General features: G+C 48.8%; 4 protein-coding genes across 4 annotated transcripts; 1 reads left to right on the forward strand and 3 right to left on the reverse strand.

Moving 5' to 3' along the window:
* Positions 1 to 1,718: 1,718 nt before the first annotated feature.
* MFIFM68171_07333 (uncharacterized protein) lies at positions 1,719 to 2,032 on the reverse strand (the record flags this gene model as incomplete). Its single annotated transcript, XM_071062753.1, has 3 exons — positions 1,719 to 1,852; positions 1,899 to 1,971; positions 2,027 to 2,032. 3 exons carry the CDS (start codon positions 2,030 to 2,032, stop codon positions 1,719 to 1,721), a joined length of 213 nt encoding a protein of 70 aa, XP_070918854.1.
* An 861-nt stretch (positions 2,033 to 2,893) lies between these two features.
* On the reverse strand, positions 2,894 to 4,893 carry MFIFM68171_07334 (uncharacterized protein; the record flags this gene model as incomplete). Its single annotated transcript, XM_071062754.1, has 3 exons — positions 2,894 to 3,795; positions 3,853 to 4,021; positions 4,204 to 4,893. The coding sequence occupies 3 exons, from the start codon at positions 4,891 to 4,893 to the stop codon at positions 2,894 to 2,896; spliced, it is 1,761 nt and encodes a 586-aa protein (XP_070918855.1).
* Positions 4,894 to 6,738: 1,845 nt separating this feature from the next.
* On the forward strand, positions 6,739 to 10,807 carry MFIFM68171_07335 (CHAT domain-containing protein; the record flags this gene model as incomplete). Its single annotated transcript, XM_071062755.1, has 2 exons — positions 6,739 to 7,079; positions 7,234 to 10,807. The coding sequence occupies 2 exons, from the start codon at positions 6,739 to 6,741 to the stop codon at positions 10,805 to 10,807; spliced, it is 3,915 nt and encodes a 1,304-aa protein (XP_070918856.1).
* On the reverse strand, positions 7,940 to 9,466 carry MFIFM68171_07336 (uncharacterized protein; the record flags this gene model as incomplete). Its single annotated transcript, XM_071062756.1, has 3 exons — positions 7,940 to 9,210; positions 9,289 to 9,322; positions 9,377 to 9,466. The coding sequence occupies 3 exons, from the start codon at positions 9,464 to 9,466 to the stop codon at positions 7,940 to 7,942; spliced, it is 1,395 nt and encodes a 464-aa protein (XP_070918857.1).
* Positions 10,808 to 21,413: the final 10,606 nt, after the last annotated feature.

Consider the following 21,413-nt stretch of genomic DNA (forward strand, 5'->3'; position numbering starts at 1 on the left):
TCTTATAATTGAATTTCGATTATACATGCCCAATGCAAAAGAATGCTTACTTTAGCCATTATTTCGATAGCTTCTCCCCCAGCTCTGCGCGCCGGCTATCCGTCACTACACCTATCCACACTGAGATGCCACACTCAGATCTACACTCAGATACCACTCTCATCCGGCTGTCACCCAAGTCGATGTAAGTAGCTTCGTACGTGCTAGCCGGATTTCGCCTCTCACTCCCGTCGCTTCACCAGATTGGGCATTACGGCACTGCCGATATGCGATTGCCTACCTCTATAGACACTAGGCGCTTAGGGGAACGAGACAGCGAGCAGGCAGTAGTGAGGACTGTTTTAGATCGACGGTACAAACTAGCGGCAGACCGGCAGAGGATCGGGAACAGAAACTGTTTTCGTCACGGATTGTTGGAGGGTGTCGAGAACGTCGTCGTCTACGAAGTGGGGTTCTCGTGACGTCAGCCACCGAAGTGAGGGGTTGCAGACTCTCGGGGGCTGCCGGACGACCAATTGAAAGGTCGCCATACTGCATCTGCCACAAACACAGCTGGTCGAAGGAGCAGGGCGTTTGTAATAGTTCGCCGGTCGCGTTCTCTATAAGGTGTCCGATCGCTGCGATCGTCTGAATTGCGGATTCGAAACAGTCGGACGCTGCCCCGTAGTGGGGCGGAATAGATAGGACTCTGTATGCGACTTCGCCGATGCGATTGCGATGCGAGTAGACAACGGACCGTCAGTCAGCTCGAATACCCGATTATAAGCTCCGTCTGTACCGTTAGACTATAGTACTAAGGTAATTTATTCGCATTTAGGAACGCTAAAGAGCTATATCCTAGAGTATCCTGTCAGGAGTTTATTGACCTCTTACGCGCTTGCCGTACTACTTCGACCTTCGATATCTTGTCTCTAACCTCTTTTGTTCTCGACCTCCTCGTCTCTATAGCTTTTTTTGTATTAAAGGCGCCGTGCGATAGACTTTGCTCTATATCTCGTAGAACATTTTCTCTGTCTAGTCGAAGACATTGTCATATTTGAACCCCTCTGCTGTAAATAGGCGACGGAAAGGCCTATAAAGATATAAGTAGTCGGGCTTGTCATCGAAATATAGGGATCGGGCGTACTCGATGTATATAGCGAATTCTCTAGAGAAGACGCCGTCGTAGAGCGCTTCACCGGATAGGCTCTCCTTTATCTCCTTGATCCGTTTATCCTTCTCGTCGTCCATTACAGCCTTCAGGCCCTGCTATAGCAATGAGCTGCGTATAAAATAGACCAAGACGTATCTAAGGGACTCCAGGTCATCTCCCTAAGACTATTCTTCGTATGCTTTAGCAAACGAACGAACGGCATTGTAATGAGACACCTACTACGGCCGTTGTGATTGTTGATACTTACGTACTGTCTGGTGCCGCCTAGTAGGAGACCCCCTACATTCTTGCAACGCTCGGCATCGGTAAACTCCTTAGCAAGACCAAAATCAATCGTATAGAGCGTGTTTCCTTGCCTGCCGATCCCTATTAGGAAGTTATCCGGCTTAATATCGCGATATAGGAAGCCCTTGCAATAGATATATTCGATTCGGGAGATAGCTTGGTCGGCGATAAGGAGGATGGTCTTGAGCGAAAATCTTCGGCCGTAGTAGTTGAGTAGATTCTCGAGCGATGGGCCGAGGACGTTGTGGACTAGCGCGTAGAAATCGCACTCCTATCCGAACTACCGTACTTGCGGGATGCCGACCCCGCCGGACAGTGCCTCGTATATATCCTTCTCGCTGCGGAGTACGTCGGGGTTATCTCGAACGTATATGAGCTTTATTGCGACCTCCTCGCCCGATTCGAGATCGGTACCTATCCGGGTCAGCGACGACCAGAGAACGAGGGAGTACCGCCGTACCGGAGTAGACAAGGCCAAAGCCTCCTGCACCGATCTTGCGATCAATACGGTACCTGTCGGCAATAAGAACGTCCTAGGAGGTATGTGAGCAGTTCCTACCGTATGTTTAAAGGCCTAGGGATCTATACCTTCATCTTGAGATGGCAGTAACAGCTGCGGAATAAGGAAAGCGTCTAAGAAGCCTGCGGAAAATAATCTCGTTCGTACCGAGAGGATCAGGGCCGAGCGTGGCTCGTCACCGCGAGTGCCCCACCGGAAAAATGTGGAGGAAGCCCACCTCCCACACCACCTTATCTTTCGCTCTGCAAATAGAACAGCAGAGAGGACTTTTAACAGTTTGCTTATAAAAGTTCCCTGTCTGCTCAGAAGAAACCAGAACTAGTAGCTATGAGGACAAGAAACCGCACCCTTTGAACAACAACGAAGACCAGAGGCTGTCGTTGTTGTGGGGAGGGTGAAAACGTGAATCTGGACCTGGTAGTTAAGTTACATAACTCCCTAGGTCCGTTTTTGCGAAAGGCCGACAACATGAACCCAATTGACAAGTATGGCCCCTCATCATATGAGGTGACACGCAATATTTCCCGCAAAATGCTAAGATACTCAGATTCTCTTTCTACGAAGATGGCGATCGCCCTCAGATCAGCAAATATGCAAACGTAAGCACATCTATTCAGGCTGTGCCAGCGTTACTAACGTCCGTAGAACGCAAAGTTCCGCCTAGCTGACCAAGTTTATGTACACATTCTCGGCATGGCGACGCGCGAAGGGCCCTATACGGTGGCTGCTGTGGATAATAGACGGTACAAGCTCTGCGATGAGAAAGGCAATCCGGTTAAGGGCAATAGCTGGTTGAAGGAAGAAGAACTTGAATTTTATGATCCTTTCGAGTAAACTAGCAGCACCTTCAAGCTTGAGAAACTGGTATGCTTCCAAGCGTCCAGATTGATCCGAGGGTTAACTCTTATGCGGAGATGGCCTCCCTTTCGTCTGTTTCACTCCATAGCAGTGCATATAATGAAGTTCCAAGATGCCCACTCCTCCTGCGTGTGATCTTGGTCTCGGAAAGGCGTGGTTAGTTCCAAAAGAAACTTCAACAGCTGATCGTCTCCCCCGCGAGCCACTCTATTAGGGGCCTCGGAAAGCTTGGGCAAGACCATCGATGGAAAAGAGGTTTGCTTGCTGGTAATGAAGACCTTCACGATGTCTTCGCATCGCTTCTCGCCCCGGCTTCGAAGCGGCTCCGGTACGTGCATTTTTAGTCGTATTTCCTCCTTGCTGGTACCGTCTTCGCCTTTGGGCTGCACAATTATACAGTCGCCTCCTCCTGCCTCCGACACGAGGTTGGTAATCTGCCACGACGGCTTAAAGTTGAATATGGCCAGATACAACGGCCGATCCCCGAAGTTCTCGACCATAAACCCCCATTCATTACCGTGCCTGATATCGAAAACTCCGGAAGCTCCGGCACTATCTGTGGGGAGAAGAGAAAACGAGCCTTCGAAAGAGGCGTTGGGCGTCCGATTCTCGACTCCTTCAAAGAATTTGAACGTCGCGAGGTGCTGCAAGACGTCCATAACACGGTCGGATGCTCTAGGCGTATCTAGCGATATGGCTGGCAAGCTGATAATCCTCTCGAGCGACCCGTCCAGTATTTCGTACTCCTTATGTTCGTTGAGCGTGACGTTGAATATGCACGGTTTCGTGTCCTCGTCCTCAGTACAAAGATGCAGGAAAGGCTGCTTCTTTACGGCCTCTGTCCACTGGAGCTGGGAGGAAGCGCTCGCCGTGAGCCGCACGGAAGTCTTGCGGGGTGAGAGATGCGTCACCGGCTTTGCTTTCCACCCCGCCTCAATCTGCTTTACCACTGATGACCCTACTTCGACTCCCACCAAATCTGAAGTAAGGCAGCGAACGGTTTCAACTCTTACCATCACCGATGTTACACTCGTACGGCTGGCGACACCTTCTGGTGTGTCAAACGGATACACAACATACTCGTCGCCTTTGTGCACGCCGTGCGCCTCCCCTACGCTTAAGCACAGGCAGCCGTCTTCTGCCCTGTAGACGGGGGTGAAAGCCGTACCCGGTGCAATGTTGAGCTTCCCGAAAAATGAAAAGTTCTTGTCGCCATAGCGCATTGGGGTTTACTGCGGCCAGGATACGTAGAACCTTGTACGAAGATGCTGATACAGGGACTGGTACGTAAGCTCGACACCGCTCTTCTCAAGGCGCTGAGAGCCTCGACGAGAAAATAGGTGAGTGCCCCTCTTCGCTTCCCTTCTTCGATTTCGAGCTCCCATACCCTCTCATATAGACCGCAGGCCGCGAGGATCGTATACCCATCGGGGTTGATAAGCCATTGCCCCGGTGGTATCTGAGCGTCGCGTAAAGTGCTATCCGAACCAAACGGGCCTAAATCCGGTGGGGACGCCGCGTCGACGGCAGGGTTGTAGTCGATGGCCCGGATGTCGGCATCTTGTGCTCTACCGGCATATAGGACACTTCCTGAATGGCAACAGTCGAGGACAAGGGTGACGAGGAGCCCTTGTTCCACCATCTTACGGAGACAACTTGCTAGCACTTTGCCCATGAGATAGCGGCTGCCGTGTTCGTTATCCTCGAAGAGAACAAAAGCCAGGTTCCCGGCTGGATGAGTAGATCTCTCATCTTTCCTCCGCGTTCCGTGACCCGAGTAGTGAATGTATACGAAATCGCCCCGCTTCGCCTTCTCCAAGACTCTCTTGAGTTGCGTGGTTATATTGTCGTATGTTGGCCACAAGACTAGCTCCTCGGTTAGACGGTGAGAGCTAGGGTCCGAAGGCGTTATTGCAGTGAGGATGGCGATATCCACAGGTATAGGTCCTGCCTCTAGATATTGTTTGACGGTCTCAACGTCTCGCACGCTGCCTTGAAGGCATCGGTCTCCCACATAGTAATCAATCCCGATCAAAATCGCCCAGTGTCTCGTAGCGATACCCGCTCTGTCGGCCATTATGGCAATTATGAATCACAAGGGGAGTAATTTAAGAGGGCAAAGAGCGGATGCCGTACTCGAGCGTGAATATATCAAAAGTCTGGGTTCGAGAAATGGGTCGCCCCGTACGAACGTACGGTTGTAGATGGACCACGACCGCAGTCAGATATCCAGCTTGGCTGTCGCAAAAACGACGCTGCAATTGCCACACAGCAATTGCAGCTTATGTAGTGTGACATGCCCCAGACCGAGATGGTCCGAGCATGCTGGCCACGGACTCGAGCGGAAAACCCCTTCTGCACGCAACTAGGAGTCGTCTCGAATTCCGTGACCTCTCGCCATGCCCATCTTCACGAGTGGGGATAGTGCGTAACAGTTTGGTCAGGCGTCCAGTTCCAGGCTTGGCATGTGGTGTGCTCGAGCCCTGTTGTTACACTAAGGTGCAAATTGCTGCGCGGCAGCATTGCAGTGTCACCGGATACCCTGTGTGCCTGTGACACCCCGTGCCTTACGAAGCCGAGCCGCTTCCAGGCTGGCCTCAGTAGACGCAACTCAGCCTGATCAGGCAGCAGCAGACTGACATTGGAAATATGGAGACCCCAGCGGCTATGTCACATGCGATTCCAATCTTATCGTTGGGAACTTGACGATCTCCCGACGATTACTTGGTGTGGTCAGTGCATGGCAAGAATTTAGAGCAGACCACTTGTACGTCACGGCCAGCACATCTCGAGGCGCATGCATCGTTGGGCACCTACAGTTACCATGCGACAGCTGGCAGGTGTTCACCTCACGAGAAGCATTAGTGGACAAAGTACCGTGGCACCAATAAAGAGGTTCCCAAGAGCTATATTGTGCTTATTTTGCCTGGGACAACCAAGCTTGACATGGCCAATCTTGTCGATACCAAGGCAGATTTCAGTCAGCTAGGCGCGACTTTGCCGGTATGGGGTAATGAGGAGGTATTACAGAGTAGCCTGGCCACTGATCAGGTAAGGCTCCCCGAAAGGCTCACTGCGTTCGGCCAATGAAAACCTAATCCTGTAGTGTTGCGTGGAGTCACAGCAAGAAGCAGGACGACTGATCATGCGATACGGAGGATAGGACTGTCGGAGTGGGGGCCATTGTCTGCCTAATCAACATGTAGCGGGACTGTGGGGCTACTCGGGCTGCTCAATGCAGCCACCCGACTAGGGCTATGACCAAACAACGCATGCTCCGGCTTCTTGCTAATATTCTGCGCTTCTAGAAGGGAAACTGACTGGAGTGCTCACATAAAGACGAAGTAAGCCGAACAGAAGGCATATTAAAGCTGGTGAGCTCAGCCAGTAGATAGCTTCCTTGATACGCGCGTGCGCGCTGGATGCTACACGTACACGCGTGGTGGGGGTTGCCAAGCAAGCTGAAATAGAAGATTGTGATGTAATTGTACGGTGTAAGAGTGTGGCTCCGGCCCAGGGCAGGTAAAGTGCCCATTTATGGAAATGCGGGGCAGAGCGCACGAATCGTAACGCGATCCTACCTCAAAGATTATCTAATCTACATATCTTATCAACACGTGACATGCGTCCGTTCCCCGTCCTCAGATACAAGTATCATTCCTGCAACTTGTGAGGCGCATTCGAGTCATTGCCCACTTGCTATTGCAACCTCAGTGTAAGGCAGACCAAATGGGCTGCCGTCACCATATTCTCATAAGCCCAACCACGCCATCCGTTTGTGCCTTGCCAACGCTTCCAAAACCCGTCATTTGGCCATCTCGTTGCCGCGAATGGTTTCATCCCAGACGCCCTAACACCGCGCCTTCGCACCCCTGGCAAACGACTCCTGGCCGTCTAACAACCATTGGCAGCCAACTACCACATGGCCGGGATGGAGCTGTTCGATATTGAGGCCGAGATGGCCTCTCTCCTCAACGGAATGAGCAACGAAGACCTTCGTTCTTTCGCAGAGCTACAAGATGATCTCGCGGGTGATGAACAGGTCGAACTATATATCTACATCTGCTTCCTCATCTTCAAGGAGTCGGGCTCAACGGAACACCTTGAACGAGCCGCCCAGCGAGCAGAGAGATGGGTCGCAGTTACGCCTACAGACCACCCTGATCGCACCCGGCGGTTCCGCATTCTTGACATGATGTCGGCCTGGGTGCACCAGGTTAGATCCGCCCTAGAAGACATTGTGGCTACGCCTCTGGGAGTAACGTAAGTCGCAATTTCTCTGGACCTGGCTAGGCGGAATCGTTGCGGTATTTCTAGCCTAATCTTCGCTTATGAGACGCGGGGCGGCGCTTAACATTGTCAGACGTGATTGTATTTACTGGAGACGGCAAGCTGCTAACGTAACTATATTTATTAGCCGAAGAATAAGCCAAGAGCTGGTATTTGACGAAATCGGCATCCAAATACATCATTTAAGCGATCAAGCGGCAAGACTGGCGGAGAGTTACCTGCAAACGGGTCGCCTCGAAGACTTGAAAGAAGCCGTTAGGATCATGGAAGAGGTATTAGAGATTGGAGGAGTATATATCGAATACTGCATGTTAAGCGCCTTTGGGACGATGCTTGGTATGCGATTCGAGCGGACCGGCTCGATAGACGATCTCAATCGTGCTGTCGATATCGCTAGCATGGCAGTAGACGCCATACCTCAAGACCACCCCGACCGAGCAGCTATTTTGGACAACCTTGGATACTTGCTTGGCAGGCGATTCGAGCAGACTGGCTCGATAGACGACCTCAATCGTGCCTTCGATGTCGCTAGTATGGCAGTAGACGCTACACCTCAAGACCACCCCGACCGAGCTAGCCAGTTAAACGACCTTGGAAACTTGCTTGGCAGGCGATTCGAGCGGACCGGCTCGATAGACGACCTCAATCGTGCTGTCGATGTCGCCAGTATGGCAGTAGACGCTACACCTCAAGACCACCCCTACCAAGCATGTTTTTTGAACAACCTTGGAAACAGGCTTGGCAAGCGATTCGGGCGGACCGGCTCGATAGACGACCTCAATCGTGCCGTCGATGTCGCCAGTATGGCAGTAGATACTATACCTCAAGACCATCTAAACCAAGCTATATACTTGAACAACCTTGGAAACTGGCTTGGCACGCGATTCGAGCGGACTGGCTCGATAGACGATCTCAATCGTGCTGTCGATATCGCTAGCATAGCAGTAGACGCCACACCTCAAGACCACCCCGACCGAGCTAGCCGGTTGAACAACCTTGGAATCTGGCTTGGCACGCGATTCGAGCGGACTGGCTCGATAGACGATCTCAATCGTGCTGTCGATGTCGCTAGCATAGCAGTAGACGCCACACCTCAAGACCACCCCGACCGAGCTGGCCGGTTGAATAACCTTGGAAACATGCTTGGCAGGCGATTCGAGCGGACCGGCTCGATAGACGACCTCAATCGTGCCGTCGATATCGCTAGTATAGCAGTAGACACTACACCTCAAGACCACCCAAACCGAGCTATATACTTGAACAACCTTGGAAACTTGCTTGGCGAGCGATTCGAGCGGACCGGCTCGATGGACGACCTCAATCGTGCCATCGATGTCGCTAGTATAGCAGTAGATACTACACCTCAAGACCACTCTAACCGAGCTATGTACTTGAATAACCTTGGAAACCAGCTTGGCAGGCGATTCGAGCGGACCGGCTCGATAGACGACCTCAATCGTGCCGTTGAGGTCGCCAGTATGGCAGTAGACGCTACACCTCAAGACCACCCCGACCGAGCAGGTTTTTTTAATAACCTTGGAAGCTGGCTTGGCACGCGATTCCAGCGGACTGGCTCGATAGACAACCTCAATCGTGCCGTCGATGTCGCTAGCATGGTAGTAGACGCTACACCTCAAGACCACCCCGACCGAGCTGGCCGGTTGAATAACCTTGGAAACTTGCTTGGCAGGCGATTCGAGCGAACTAGCTCGATAGACGACCTCAATCGTGCCGTCGATGTCGCCAGTATAGCAGTAGACGCTATACCTCAAGACCACCCTAATCAAGCAGCTATTTTGAACAACCTTGGAAACTGGCTTGGCAGGCGATTCGAACGGACTAGCTCGATGGACGACCTCAATCGTGCCGTCGATGTCGCTAGTATAGCAGTAGACGCCACACCTCAAGACCACCCCGACCGAGCTATCCGGTTGAACAACCTTGGAGACCAGCTTGGCAGGCGATTCGAGCGGACCGGCTCGATGGACGACCTCAATCGTGCGCTTGCGTTGTATAGAGAAGGCTGGTCTTGCTATACCGCCCCACCGTCCATCCGCATTCGACTCGGTCGGGATGCCGCCAACATTCTTGCATCGCAGCGAAACTGGGACGAGTCAAGCCAGCTGCTAGAAGAAGTGGTAAAACTTCTCCCAACTATAAGCCCACGATCTTTAAACCATACCGACAAGCAGCACATGCTTGCGGATTCTGCTGGCCTAGCTTCAATGGCGGCCGCCACGGCTCTAAATGCCGGGAAGGCAGCCTCTCACGCTTTGCAGCTCCTCGAACTTGGTCGCGGCATCATTGCTGGTCTGTTGATGGACATGCGCGGAGATATTTCTGATCTCAAGCGCAAACATCCCGGTTTGGCAGACGAATTCACATCCCTTCGAGACGTGTTAGATTCCCCAGCGGACCGATCAACTTCCACCATCTCTAGCGATGACACATCTTCGTGGGAGTCGCAAGCGAAGCGACGTCGTGAAGCGGACCAGAAATTCGGCGAGCTTATTACGAGGATTCGTGCTCAGCCCGGATTCGACCGCTTTCTCCGTCCGCCGACTGAAGATGAGATAATAGCCGCAGCGAACCCAGACCCTATCATTGTTGTCAATTTAAGCTCGTACCGCTGCGATGCGTTCCTAGTCGAGCGCGACCGGACCACGGTACTGGAGTTACCTGGTCTGACAGTAAAAGAAGTCCAGAAACGTGCCCTAGGTCTTCGATTATCTCGTACAACAGGCCCTTTCAATATCGCACCTCTGTTGGAGTGGTTCTGGGATGTTGTCGCTCGTCCCAGTCTGGATACGCTCGGTTTCACGGACCCTGTCTCTGATGACAATTGGCCCCGCGTGTGGTGGATTCCCACAGGGCTCCTCAGCCAGCTGCCACTTCACGCAGCTGGACGACACACGCGAGGTTCTACCGAGACAGTACTCGACAGAGTTATGTCGTCGTACGCACTATCGGTCAAGGCATTGATATACGGACGCCGACACCTTGTTCGAAGGTCCCCCGGACCGCCCTCTGATCAGGCTCTCCTAGTAGCTATGCACGAAACACCAGACCTGTCGGCCAACAGGATCCTCCCGTTTGCCGCAGACGAGGTAGAGATGCTAAAGAACCTCTGTCCTTCGCTCCAATTACGACCAGTCACGCCGATGCTGCGCAAAGACGACGTGCTCCAACATCTGCAGGTGTGCAGGATATTCCACTTTGCCGGGCACGGGCAGTCGGACCCGGCGGAGCCTTCGCGAAGCTGTCTGCTCCTCGAGGACTGGAAAACCAACCCGCTCACCGTGGGAGACCTCCGCGACTACAGGTTCCAGGAGAACGGGCCGTTTCTTGGGTATCTCTCGGCTTGTTCGACCGGGGCCAACGAGGCGGCACGACTTGCCGACGAGGGAATCCATCTTGTAAGTGCTTTGCAGCTCGCGGGCTTCCGGCACGTAGTCGGAACGCTCTGGGAGGTGTCGGACATGCACTGCGTTGAGGTGGCGAGGGTGCTCTATGAGACGCTGCGGGACGAAGGGATGACGGATGTGGCGGTCTGTCGGGGACTCCATCGGGGGGTTCGCAGGCTGCGTGACCAGGGGATCAAAGATGGGGAGGCGAGAGATGGCACGCTGGTGTCCTTGGGGTCGCGAGTGCAAGGAATGGCGAATTCGCACTGGGTTCCGTACATCCACTTTGGTGTTTAGACGTGGCAAACGCGTATATTCTCATTTGCACTTAGGACTTACTTAATGACTTAGTAGAGCGGCTGACGACGGAGCAATTGGCGCCGGTAGCATACACGCCCTGCAGAACTACAGAGAGGAGGAGCCCGCTTCCGTCGGCAAAGCCTACGTCATGATTGTAAAATTGAGGCGAGGTCAACAGTCCGGCAATCTGGAGAGGATTTCTTTACGCTGAAGGAGGATAAACATAGAAGTCATTTCACAGTCGAGGCAAAGTCTCAGACAATATCTACATTAACTGGGCCATAAAGGCGCTTATACTCGTCAAGCAGCTCCGTCTCCGCCATGTTCTCATAAGGCACCCATATCTCTTCTTCACCTTTCCACTTCACAAGGAGTTTCAGGCCGCCGTTTTCCAGTTTTCTGTCGTCACAAATCTCTTCTACTTCCCACTCTTCCTCGCCAGTATCGTCAACCACTGAAGGTGTTTAAAGGCAATCAAACAATCGTGGAGCCCCGCTTTGAGAGGGGTTAGTAGTCTTAAGCTTAGTGTAATACCTCACCTCAATAGCCCCGGGAGAACGCCCTAGTAAATGCTGGGCGATCGCGAGCCAAGGTAGTCCTTGTTCCTTCAGCTGGCAGATCTTTACATCATCCTCCGGTATGTATTTTGCCCTTCTTGAAGTTGAAGTTGGCTTCGAGTTAGACGTAGTATCCTTGTATTTCATGTACCTAGTACTCCTCTGTTTCGCCAGGTAGTGCCTCTTGGCTGGGGAAACGGAGCTCCGATTCTCCGTTCTATGGTACCCTATTCCGTGGTTTGTACATGGATCTCAAGTGAATTGCACTAGGAAAGTAGGCGGTGAGCTATCTATTATAACGCGCTTAAAGACCGCGTTTTCAAGGGGCCATTCCTCGAACTTCGCGGCAGGGGCTCTGTCCGTCTTACCCTCCCTTTCCAAGGTAGACCCTCGTGACGATGGCGGGTTGGGGACGCTATGCTCACGCCGGCGCCTTGGGCGTGGGGACGATTTCTGAGCCTCTTCTGATAGGGAGTCGCTATAGTACTGGCGTGTCTGCTACTAAGAAGCCGTGCCGCTGATCGTATAGTTCGCAGTGGCATTGCTAGGCGAGCAGTACTCGTTCATACACGACCTTGAGTCATTCTTCTGGGTGTTGTTCTGAATATGCATCCAATGCGACGGCCCGTAGCGAGGGCAAGGTTGTTGCCCAGTTTGACAACTGGAATTACACTGACACTAATGAGTTGGCAAAACTGAAACTGGGAACTATAGCGAAGGAGACTATCTTCATGAAGACAATCACCGATAACTTCACGGCATACTACGCTGTACTCATCCTACTGTTGAACAGGCTACGAGAAGCCGTTTTTTCTAAGGACAAACCGTAGGAACGAGAAGACAAATAGCTTTACGCCCAAATGAGAGACATTCTCCGACAAGAGGGAGAAGACTTGAAATGATAGCCGTTTATGGCGGCAACAGCATGCTCTTGTCTAACCTCGAGACTGCCCTTGTCAATGACGACATGTAGAGGGAGAGGGAGGGGGAGGGAGAGGGAGGGGGAGGGAGAGGGAGAGGGAGGGGGAGGGAGAGGGAGGGGGAGGGAGAGGGAGGGGGAGGGAGGGGCAGGGGTCGCTAGCTAAGGAAGGTGAAGATCGACGGACGTGGGGAAAAGAACGAGAGGGAAAAGGAATAAAAAGGGGGGACGGGTGGAAGAGGGGATTATATACCCTAGAGTTCTAGGCGTCCAAACCTCGGATCTCGCTAGCTGCTAGCCGCCCCTTAGAAGCCGTCACCTCGTCCCTCCTTACAAAGGGGCCCCCCTACACTTTAGGATTATATCTAATAGTCCATAGCAAAGGACTATAGACCAGTCCATTGTAAAAGGCAAATATATTATATAACAGGATAAGCAGTCTGCTGAATATTGGGAAGGGCCAGCTCTAGAGGCATTTATAGGCATACGATTCTACACTTGGTCTTTTACCGTGAACGCCCCCAGGCTCTCAAACCACGTAGAGGGGAACGTTGCTGCTCCAGCTATGGATCCGATCCGCCGGTCGATCTCTTCTCCTAAGGCGCATTGGGACAACTCGCGACGTATGCCTGGGTTGGTCCTCGCTGTTCCTCGGTTGAAACCGGCCCAGCCGATCCTTGTTGTGTCTCGGTCGATACTCAGCCTCCACAAACTCAATAGGCAAATCCTTTGAGGTATTGCAAATCACCGAAGCCCTCCTCTCGTCTGTGAACACACGGTCACCACATGCTTCGATAGTTAGCGCTAGAGTACTCAGCGAGGATCGGTTGCAGCAGATACTATCCCCGATGCACGTGCCACAGATGCCGCGCAAGCGCCCGCCATATAGGTGATCCGTCAGATCCCGCTGCTCCGTGACCCAGTTAGCGAAGTCTCGGCCAGGCTCCGACGTCGTTCGAACCTTAGAAGAGACTATAAGCTGTGACATTCAGACTGAGTATCCAGGGAGAAATAGGGAAAAGCCGGAGCTAAGTGATGACTGGATTAGAAGTAGAGTAATAGTTATATAAGTAGAATATAATGAGAGAATTCGTTTAGACAGTGAATAACAAAGTAACCGCGAGGATTAATATAGAAATAGAAGATACTACGTAACCTAGGCAAAATCTCATATAATATCTAGACCTATAACGTGTATGATAAGCGAGCGATCCAGACAAGCGAGCGATCCATTTTCCACCACCCCACCACATCTATCTTCAATTACACAACCACAACACTAGGAAATAACAATAACTGAATTAGAAACAGATGAATCAGAAGATTCTACAGCCTCTTTGCATGTATATGCATTATACCCAGGCTTGCCGCACACGCCACTGTCAGATAAAATGCAGATTTAGCATTCTACGACCAACAATCGTGGAGCTCCCCACCTTTTGGGTGTTTAGTTGTCACGGGACCGGCTGAGGGCGCAGCCCCGGGTACGTGATATAAGCAAGTGGTGCGCAGCGTTCAATCACGGAGTGATTGAACTGGCGGATCTTTTAGTTCATTGGCAGAGTGGTTTACTGCGCGCCCTCTTACATTAGTGTAGTTGGTGTCGGAAACACGGCACCTCTGAATCTTAGGAAATGACAGCTGAGGATTTTTGTGTGTCTTGTCTTGATTTTGATTGATTGTCTTGTGTCCTCCCGTCTATCTTTACTGGAGAGTTTGCTCCTTTTATAGACGAGATACGCGTACATGATGACGTCCGCACAGTGGCGCAGTTGGCTGCCAGTCTTCCTTAGCTCAATAGAGTACATGAGTTTGACTCCTGCACTAGATCCTGTGATCCTGATCCTTAGACTAGCGCCTGACCCTTTTGACACATGACCCTTTTGACAGTTGGTAGTTTGCGACAATTAAGAGTCTCAGTGCCTCTTTGGTGCTAGCTGATTAAAAGGTCGTGGGTTCGATTCCCGCGCAGAGCAGATCTGCCACCCGGCGAAAAGCGCCAAGACCTTACATAAGCTCGAGACGAGGTGCGGGTAAACGGAGTTGGTGGTCTCCAGGAGGCAAAAGGTCTCCAGCCCTAAACCCTCAGGATGTCTTTAGAGTTGAGGGGTTGTGTCAGATAAAATACAGATTTAGCATTCTACGACCAACAATTGTGGAGCTCCCCACCTTTTGGGTGTTTAGTGTAGTTGGTAGTTTGCGACAGCCACAGCACTGAATCTTCGTACGAGACCTCCCTGTACTACTACCATTTTGTCGCGTTTCCTGGACTAACTGCTTACCTTTAGCCTTCTGATCTAGTAGATCTTGTGCCTCCTGTACAGTAAGTAACCCTCTAAGCCGTACACATGTTTTTTTGGCTCTCCGTCGCTTACTAAACCCCTTATTAACCTTTCGAAGTACTGAGACCTCCGTACATAGAAGAGCAACCTCATACATTACAGCTATTGTACCTTAAGCTAATCGGTCCACAGCAGCTAGCATAGGTGTTAGGGAGCTACTATGATGGTTGGATATTCGATTTTTAATAAGCTCTGACTGTGAAGTAGCTGTCGGAAAACACGGCACCTCTGAATCTTGGGAAATGACAGTTTAGGTTTTTGTGTGTCTTGAGTTGATTGTCTTGATTGTTCTTTTTTTTGTGTCCCCGTCTCTCTTTGCTGGAGAGTTGGCTCCTTTTATAGACGAGATACACGTACAGGATGACGTCCGTACAGTGGCGCAGTTGGCTGCCAGTCTTCCTTAGCTCAATAGAGTACATGGGTTTGGCTCCCGCACTAGATCCTGTGATCCTGATCCTTTGGCACCTGATCCTTTTGACAGTAGCTTCTCGAGGGTTGTATGGTGTTTGAGAGAGCCAAGGTGTGAGGACCAGCTGGGTAAGGTCGGCGTGGGCGTAGGACGGAAGCCCCGAAGCCGCAGCGCCGGCGGGGTCGCAAAAGCAACAACAACGCTAGGCCAGAAGGGCGAGGATATCGCGTCAGAGGAGCGTCGAAGGAGCGTACAAGCAAGGTCGATGACGGGGCAGCGAGCGGGGTAAGTGAGCCTAGACGCTGTCATCGCAGGGCATAAAGAGGGGGGTGGAAGACAGGACTTAGGAGAGAGACAGAGTTCAATGAAACCACCGTCCCACCCCTAACGAGTACTCTGCTCCTACGTTGCGTATATACTGCTCGTACCCAAACACTCTGGTCCTACTACCCTTAGGTCCTTGACCCTTATATATTAAACTCTTTACCTTCCGGGCGACTAGATCGTCCGGGGCGAGTATAGCACTAAGGTGTCAGCGCGCTACTCTCAATTAGCTTGTAAGCGAAATAGAAGGCTCGCTTACGTCGAATAGCCAGCCTTCCAGCATTGTATAACTTCCTGATATTCCTGAGATTTCGGACGTTTAGGTCCCTAATTCTCTTAGCATGACCCAAAGACGTCTACCTACGGATAAGCCGCTTATTAACCGCTCCTCCGTAGCATAGACGGACACGCTCCTATCTAAGCAATAGCAGTGACTGCTTGATAAGGAACAACAGCTCGACGAGCAGATTGCTATCGCGTACCAGGAGGCTATACTACGCTGCAAGAGAGCTGAGCTTAAGCTACTCCTCCATCAGAATCAACGCACACTAGAACCAGCGCCTCTAGCTAATCCTATAGTACACTCCTCCTAGGAGACCCTTTTGACCCCTCCTGAGCCCGCTCCTACGACCCCCGTAAGTATAGCACCTCAGTAGCTTAGAATATTCGTATAAGAGAGAGTAACATAGAAGACTCTGACTCTTACCCATCCTATATACAATGGGTCTAATACGACCGCTCTTCGTAATTTCCTCTTCGACTGTAAGGCGAACTTCCGCCTTCTCGGCAACGTTCTAAGTAGCGACTGCGTTATATATACAGTAAGCTGCCTACGCGGAACTCCTAAGAACACTTAGGTCAAGTATATCACTGAGTAGGAAAACGACCCTTCCTTCGACCCTGCCCTAGTGATATAGGAGGAATTCGTTGAGTTCCTTCGTAGTCAGTTCTCAAATCCGGAGACGTACGCCCTCTCTGTAGCTACGCAGCTTGATAACCTATGTTAGCGCGACGACGAGACGGTGACGGAGTTTGTAGATCGGTATATAACTATTACTACCGACCTTCCCTACTAGATAGAGGAGAGTTAGCAGGTAATTAGTCTCCTCCTAAAGTTCTGTAGGGAGATTCACCTAGCGATTACCTGCCAAGCCACCTTACCTGCTACTTACTAGCAGTAACCAGATTCCTCTACGGGAATGCATAGGAGCTGTAGCAACTGAGAAATAGGATAACACCGGGGACGCCTCTCATTATATCGAGTCCGATATAATAGTTAGGTTATAAGGAAGCTGGGAAAAGACGCCTGCAATACTCGACTTAGGAGCAGATTATAATCTGATTAGCTATAGCTACTTTATTAAGCACTCCCTCCTTAAGCACTTTGAGCCATCGGTAGGGATTGCCGGCATCGGAAATCAACCTATACGAACCTACAGAGTATATCCCCTTTATATACGTGCCGTTGACTGTAAAGGTAGAGCTCAGACATACCTCCTACACTTTGTTATCGCGGATATTAAGCCCTTCGTCGTCCTATTTAGCCAGCCCTAGCTCGAAATAGCCAACTCTAATATCGATTTCTAGGCTAAGACGTAGGCTTACCCGTCTAAGGTGCTACAAGTAAGCTTACACGTTGAGCCTAAGCAACAGTGGGTCGGATCGGTATTTGCCCTTGCAGCTGTTATCCCCTCTAACAAGGACCCCGCTAACATAGCGTATAAGCTAGAGCAGCTGCAGCTCTTGGAGGCTTACCGGGTATACAAAAAGCTATTCTATAAGTCGGAGATCCTACCCTTCCCTAAGACATCGATAAAGCACTGCATTGAGCTCGTAGACGATATGTAGCTGCCCTGGGGACTAATTTACCTACTAAGGATGATAGAACTTGAGACTCTATACAAGTGGCTCAGAGCCACTACTAAGAAGGGCTGGATACAACTCTCTATAAGCCCTATAGGCACCCCTATCTTATTCGTCCTAAAAAGGGGAGGCGAATTACATCTTGTTATCAACTACCGAGGGCTGAAAACGGTAATACGTAAGAACTATATACCTATTCCGTTAATTAGAGAGATCCTTGACTGTCTGTTAATAGCTAAGATCTATATTAAGATCGACTTAAAGGATATATACTATCGTATTAGGCTCAGCGAGGGCGACGAGTAGAAGACTGCTTTTCGCATACGATACGGCTACTACGAATTCTGTATAATAGCGATAGGGTTAGCTAACGCTCTAGCGACCTTCCAGACATATATCAACTAAGCGTTATCTAGACTAGTAGACGTTACGTATATCGTCTACTTAGACGATATCCTAATCTATAGCGACGACGAAGTAATATATAAGCAGTATATAAAAGAAGTCCTCGATCGATTGGAAAAGGCTAACCTCTATGCCAATTTCAAGAAGTACTAATTCCATACCACTGAAGTCGAGTTCCTAGGGTATATAATCTTATCTGAGGGGATCGCTATAGAGCCATCCTGTATCGAGTCTATTATATAGTAGCCGCTCCTTCGTAGCGTATACGATATCCAAGTCTTCCTAAGATTTATAGGGTTCTACTGTCGCTTTATTAGGAACTATTCGAAGATTTATACCTCTTTAACAGATCTCCTATATAGCGACTAGAAACGCCTGTTCGTGCTTACAAAGGAAGTAACTAAAGCGTTCAAGCTGTTTAGAAGTAAGTTCGGCGAGGTCCCTATCCTTAGGTACTTCGATCCCTCCCTCCCTATCTGTATAGAGATAGATGCCTCGAAGTACGCGATTGGAGTAGTACTCTCGTAGCTCTATAAGGATCGTTGGTACCCTATCGCCTTCAGATCGAAGAAGCTTATGCCTGAAGAAATATACTACGGTACCGGAGATAGGGAGCTGCTTACACTCGTCGATATATTCCGAACTTGGTCCTAGTATTTCCTTTATACTCAGGTCCTAATTATAGTTCTAATAGACTACCTTAACCTAGAGTATTAGAAGACTAAGAAGAGACTAAGCCTATAGTAATTATATTAGAACAACGACTTAGCTATATTTAACTTCATTATTAAATACCATCCTAGTATTTAGAATCCTACTAATGGACTTTTATATAGGCCAAACTATATAGAAGAAGAAGAGGTAGGTGAAGATACTGAGAACCTACTACTTCAACTCCTATAGGATAAGATTAAGTATAGGTAATAAGAGAACCCTAGCCCCTACTCCGTTATCACTATAGCTTGAAGACTGTTCCGACCGTCTGCTATAGTTATACTACCGTTATATATAAAGACAGTAGAAGATAAAGAAGTTATTAAATAAGAAAGAGAAGAGTTTAAGAGGTTACTACTAAGCTAAGAAGGCCAAAGCGATATTATTATCTAAGAGGTCTGAGACTATAGTAAGAAGTATAGCCATAGCTCTATAGATAACGACGAAGGCGCTATATCTAAAAAGGAGATATATATGGCTAGTACTAGCCCCCCCGGAGGACTGGATAGTATATTTGGTATCGGGGACTTCTACCATCGTATAGGGAATAACTCTTATAATAAGGCTACACCTAATTACTATACGTCTATTATAGATGCCTCTAGTACTAAAAACAGAGATTATAGAACCTAGGCGAAAGGAAGGTAGCTCTCTTTAGAAGAATTATTACTTAAGGAGTAATAGAAAGATCAATAACTTTAGTTAGATATTCGTAGAAAGTGGTATAGTAGTAGTAAAGCTCCTAGAGTAAAGGAGAGGATGAACTTATCTGTTATCAAGGCAGAGTATATATTCCCTTATCCCTTAAGCACAAGCTAATTAAAAGCTATTATAATATACCAACTACGGGCTATAGAGGCTTTAAGAAGACGTAGGAGTATTTAAAGCATAATTACTTTTAGCTGTCTATAAAAGAGGATATAGTAGTATACGTTAACGGCAACTATATAACCTGCTAACATACGAAGCTACGTATATACCGCCCTTATAGTTTACTTATAGTGCTACTAGTGCCCAACAAACTATAGTAGATAATTATAATAGACTTCATTATAGGCCTACTAACTTCGATCGACCCTCAGATAGGTAAAGCGTATAACACTACCCTAGTTATAGTAAATGAGTTTATAAAGTATACCCTCTATATCACAATAATCGCGATGCTTATAGTAAATGCCTTTATAGAGCTGTTCTTCGACTACGTTTACTGACCCTTCGGACTTCCCTAGTCCATCGTATCCGATAGGAGCTGCCTATTTATAAGCTCCTTCTAGAAGACCTTATACGAGCTCTTAGATATTAAGTAGTGCCTAAGTACTATATATTACCTATAGATGGATAGGTAAATGGAATGCCAGAACTAGATACTCGAGTATTACTTATATACGTTCTACAGCTACAATCAAGTAGATTAGGTATATTATCTATACCTTATAGAGTATATCTATAATAGTTCCTACTATATAGCAATACAGTTGATACTAACCTTTCTTCTCTATAGGTTCTACTCCCGAGATTCTTTAGATCCTACAATAATCCCTAGAAGCTCAGTTCCCACTACGAATAAGCAAGTAAGACGCTTGTTGGCAAGCTATAAAAGGATCTATAATATCCTTGTTGCTACTAACAGGAATTACGAGAAGTAGTATAATCGAAAGCAGGAAGATAAGGTATTCCAGGTCAGTCAATAGATCTGGCTCTTAACAAAGTACTTTAAGCAGTAGCGTCTAAACAGTAAACTCGTAGATAAGTATCTAGGACCCTTTAAGATTCTTAAGGTTATCGGCGATAGGAAGATAGTATACGAGCTGGACCTTCTACAACACTATTATATCTATCGAGTTTTCCTAATTACCCTGTTCGAGCTATTTAAGGGCAGCGAGAAATAAACGTAAGAGTAGTGCGAAAGGGTCGACGTCGAGCCAGAAGAGTAGTATTATAAGGTAGAAGCTATTATCGACCACAAGGATTCAACGAGAAATAGATAGTTCCTGATTAAATAGAAGAGCTATCTACCTAAGGATAATACCTAGGAACCTAGAGAATACCTAGATAATAGACCACTATTGAGAGTATATAAAATAAGGTTCGTAAAGGTATAAGGGCAGTATAGAACATAAATATATAGGAGTATATTAGGCAAGAGAAAAAACCTTAATTTATCTAAAGACATTAAAAAACTTATAAAAAACCCATATCCAAGTAGCGCCTTATCTACTCCTCCTCACTCTCAACCTCAATATCATCCTCCTCTATAACAGGGGTAAGGTAGTCTGCGATACGTAAAAGCAGCGCCTCTATATCGTCTAAGCGTTTCTAGATATTAGTTAGGACTACGGTCTATGCCTCCAGTAGGAGGGGGAGCTCAGGGGCAGTACCTGAGGGCGAGGACGAAGAACTGGTAGTAGTAGGGACAACGAAAGACGAACCTATAGCAACGCTACTATTATAGCAGAAGTGTAGTATAAGATTAGTACGGTTAGCGCTAGTACGATAGGCAGCGACCTCGACGAACTGGGGCCGGGGGGTAGAAAAATCCTTAAAGGTATATAGAGCAGTATTACCAGTCTCTTAGACCTCTTTCTCCAGACTAGCAACCTGAGGAAAAGCACTGTTAGCGTAAGAAATATATAGCTAAGAAGCAAAAAAAAAAAAAAAAAAAAAATTTTTTACTTATATCCTTACTAGTAGCAGAGAATTCTATATAGTCAAAGGCTTCTATAAACCGGACTACCATATTCAACATATCAGGAGAGATCTAGAAATAGTTAAATACTACTAATAAGCGCTATAGAAGTAGTATAAAATAAGAAGGGGAGGACCTACTAGTAGGTAGATATAGTTGTAGTATATATAGTAGAAACAGTAAATACCGGAGCTCTTCTAGTTCTTATAGCTAGTAGAAGGACCCTTCTTCAGTATATAGCGGAGGTACAAGCAGCAGCTATATACAATCAGTAAGGAGCTAGTAGCCAAGGAAGGAATACTTATAGAATGACGTGGTGGACACCCTCGGCGAACTTATTGCGAGCCTTAGGGATATCGGCGGTAGGTAGAGAGGACGGAGTAA

The sequence above is a fragment of the Madurella fahalii genome (genome assembly GCF_045866475.1).
Source record: "Madurella fahalii IFM 68171 DNA, scaffold_4, whole genome shotgun sequence".
NCBI lineage: Eukaryota > Fungi > Ascomycota > Sordariomycetes > Sordariales > Madurella > Madurella fahalii.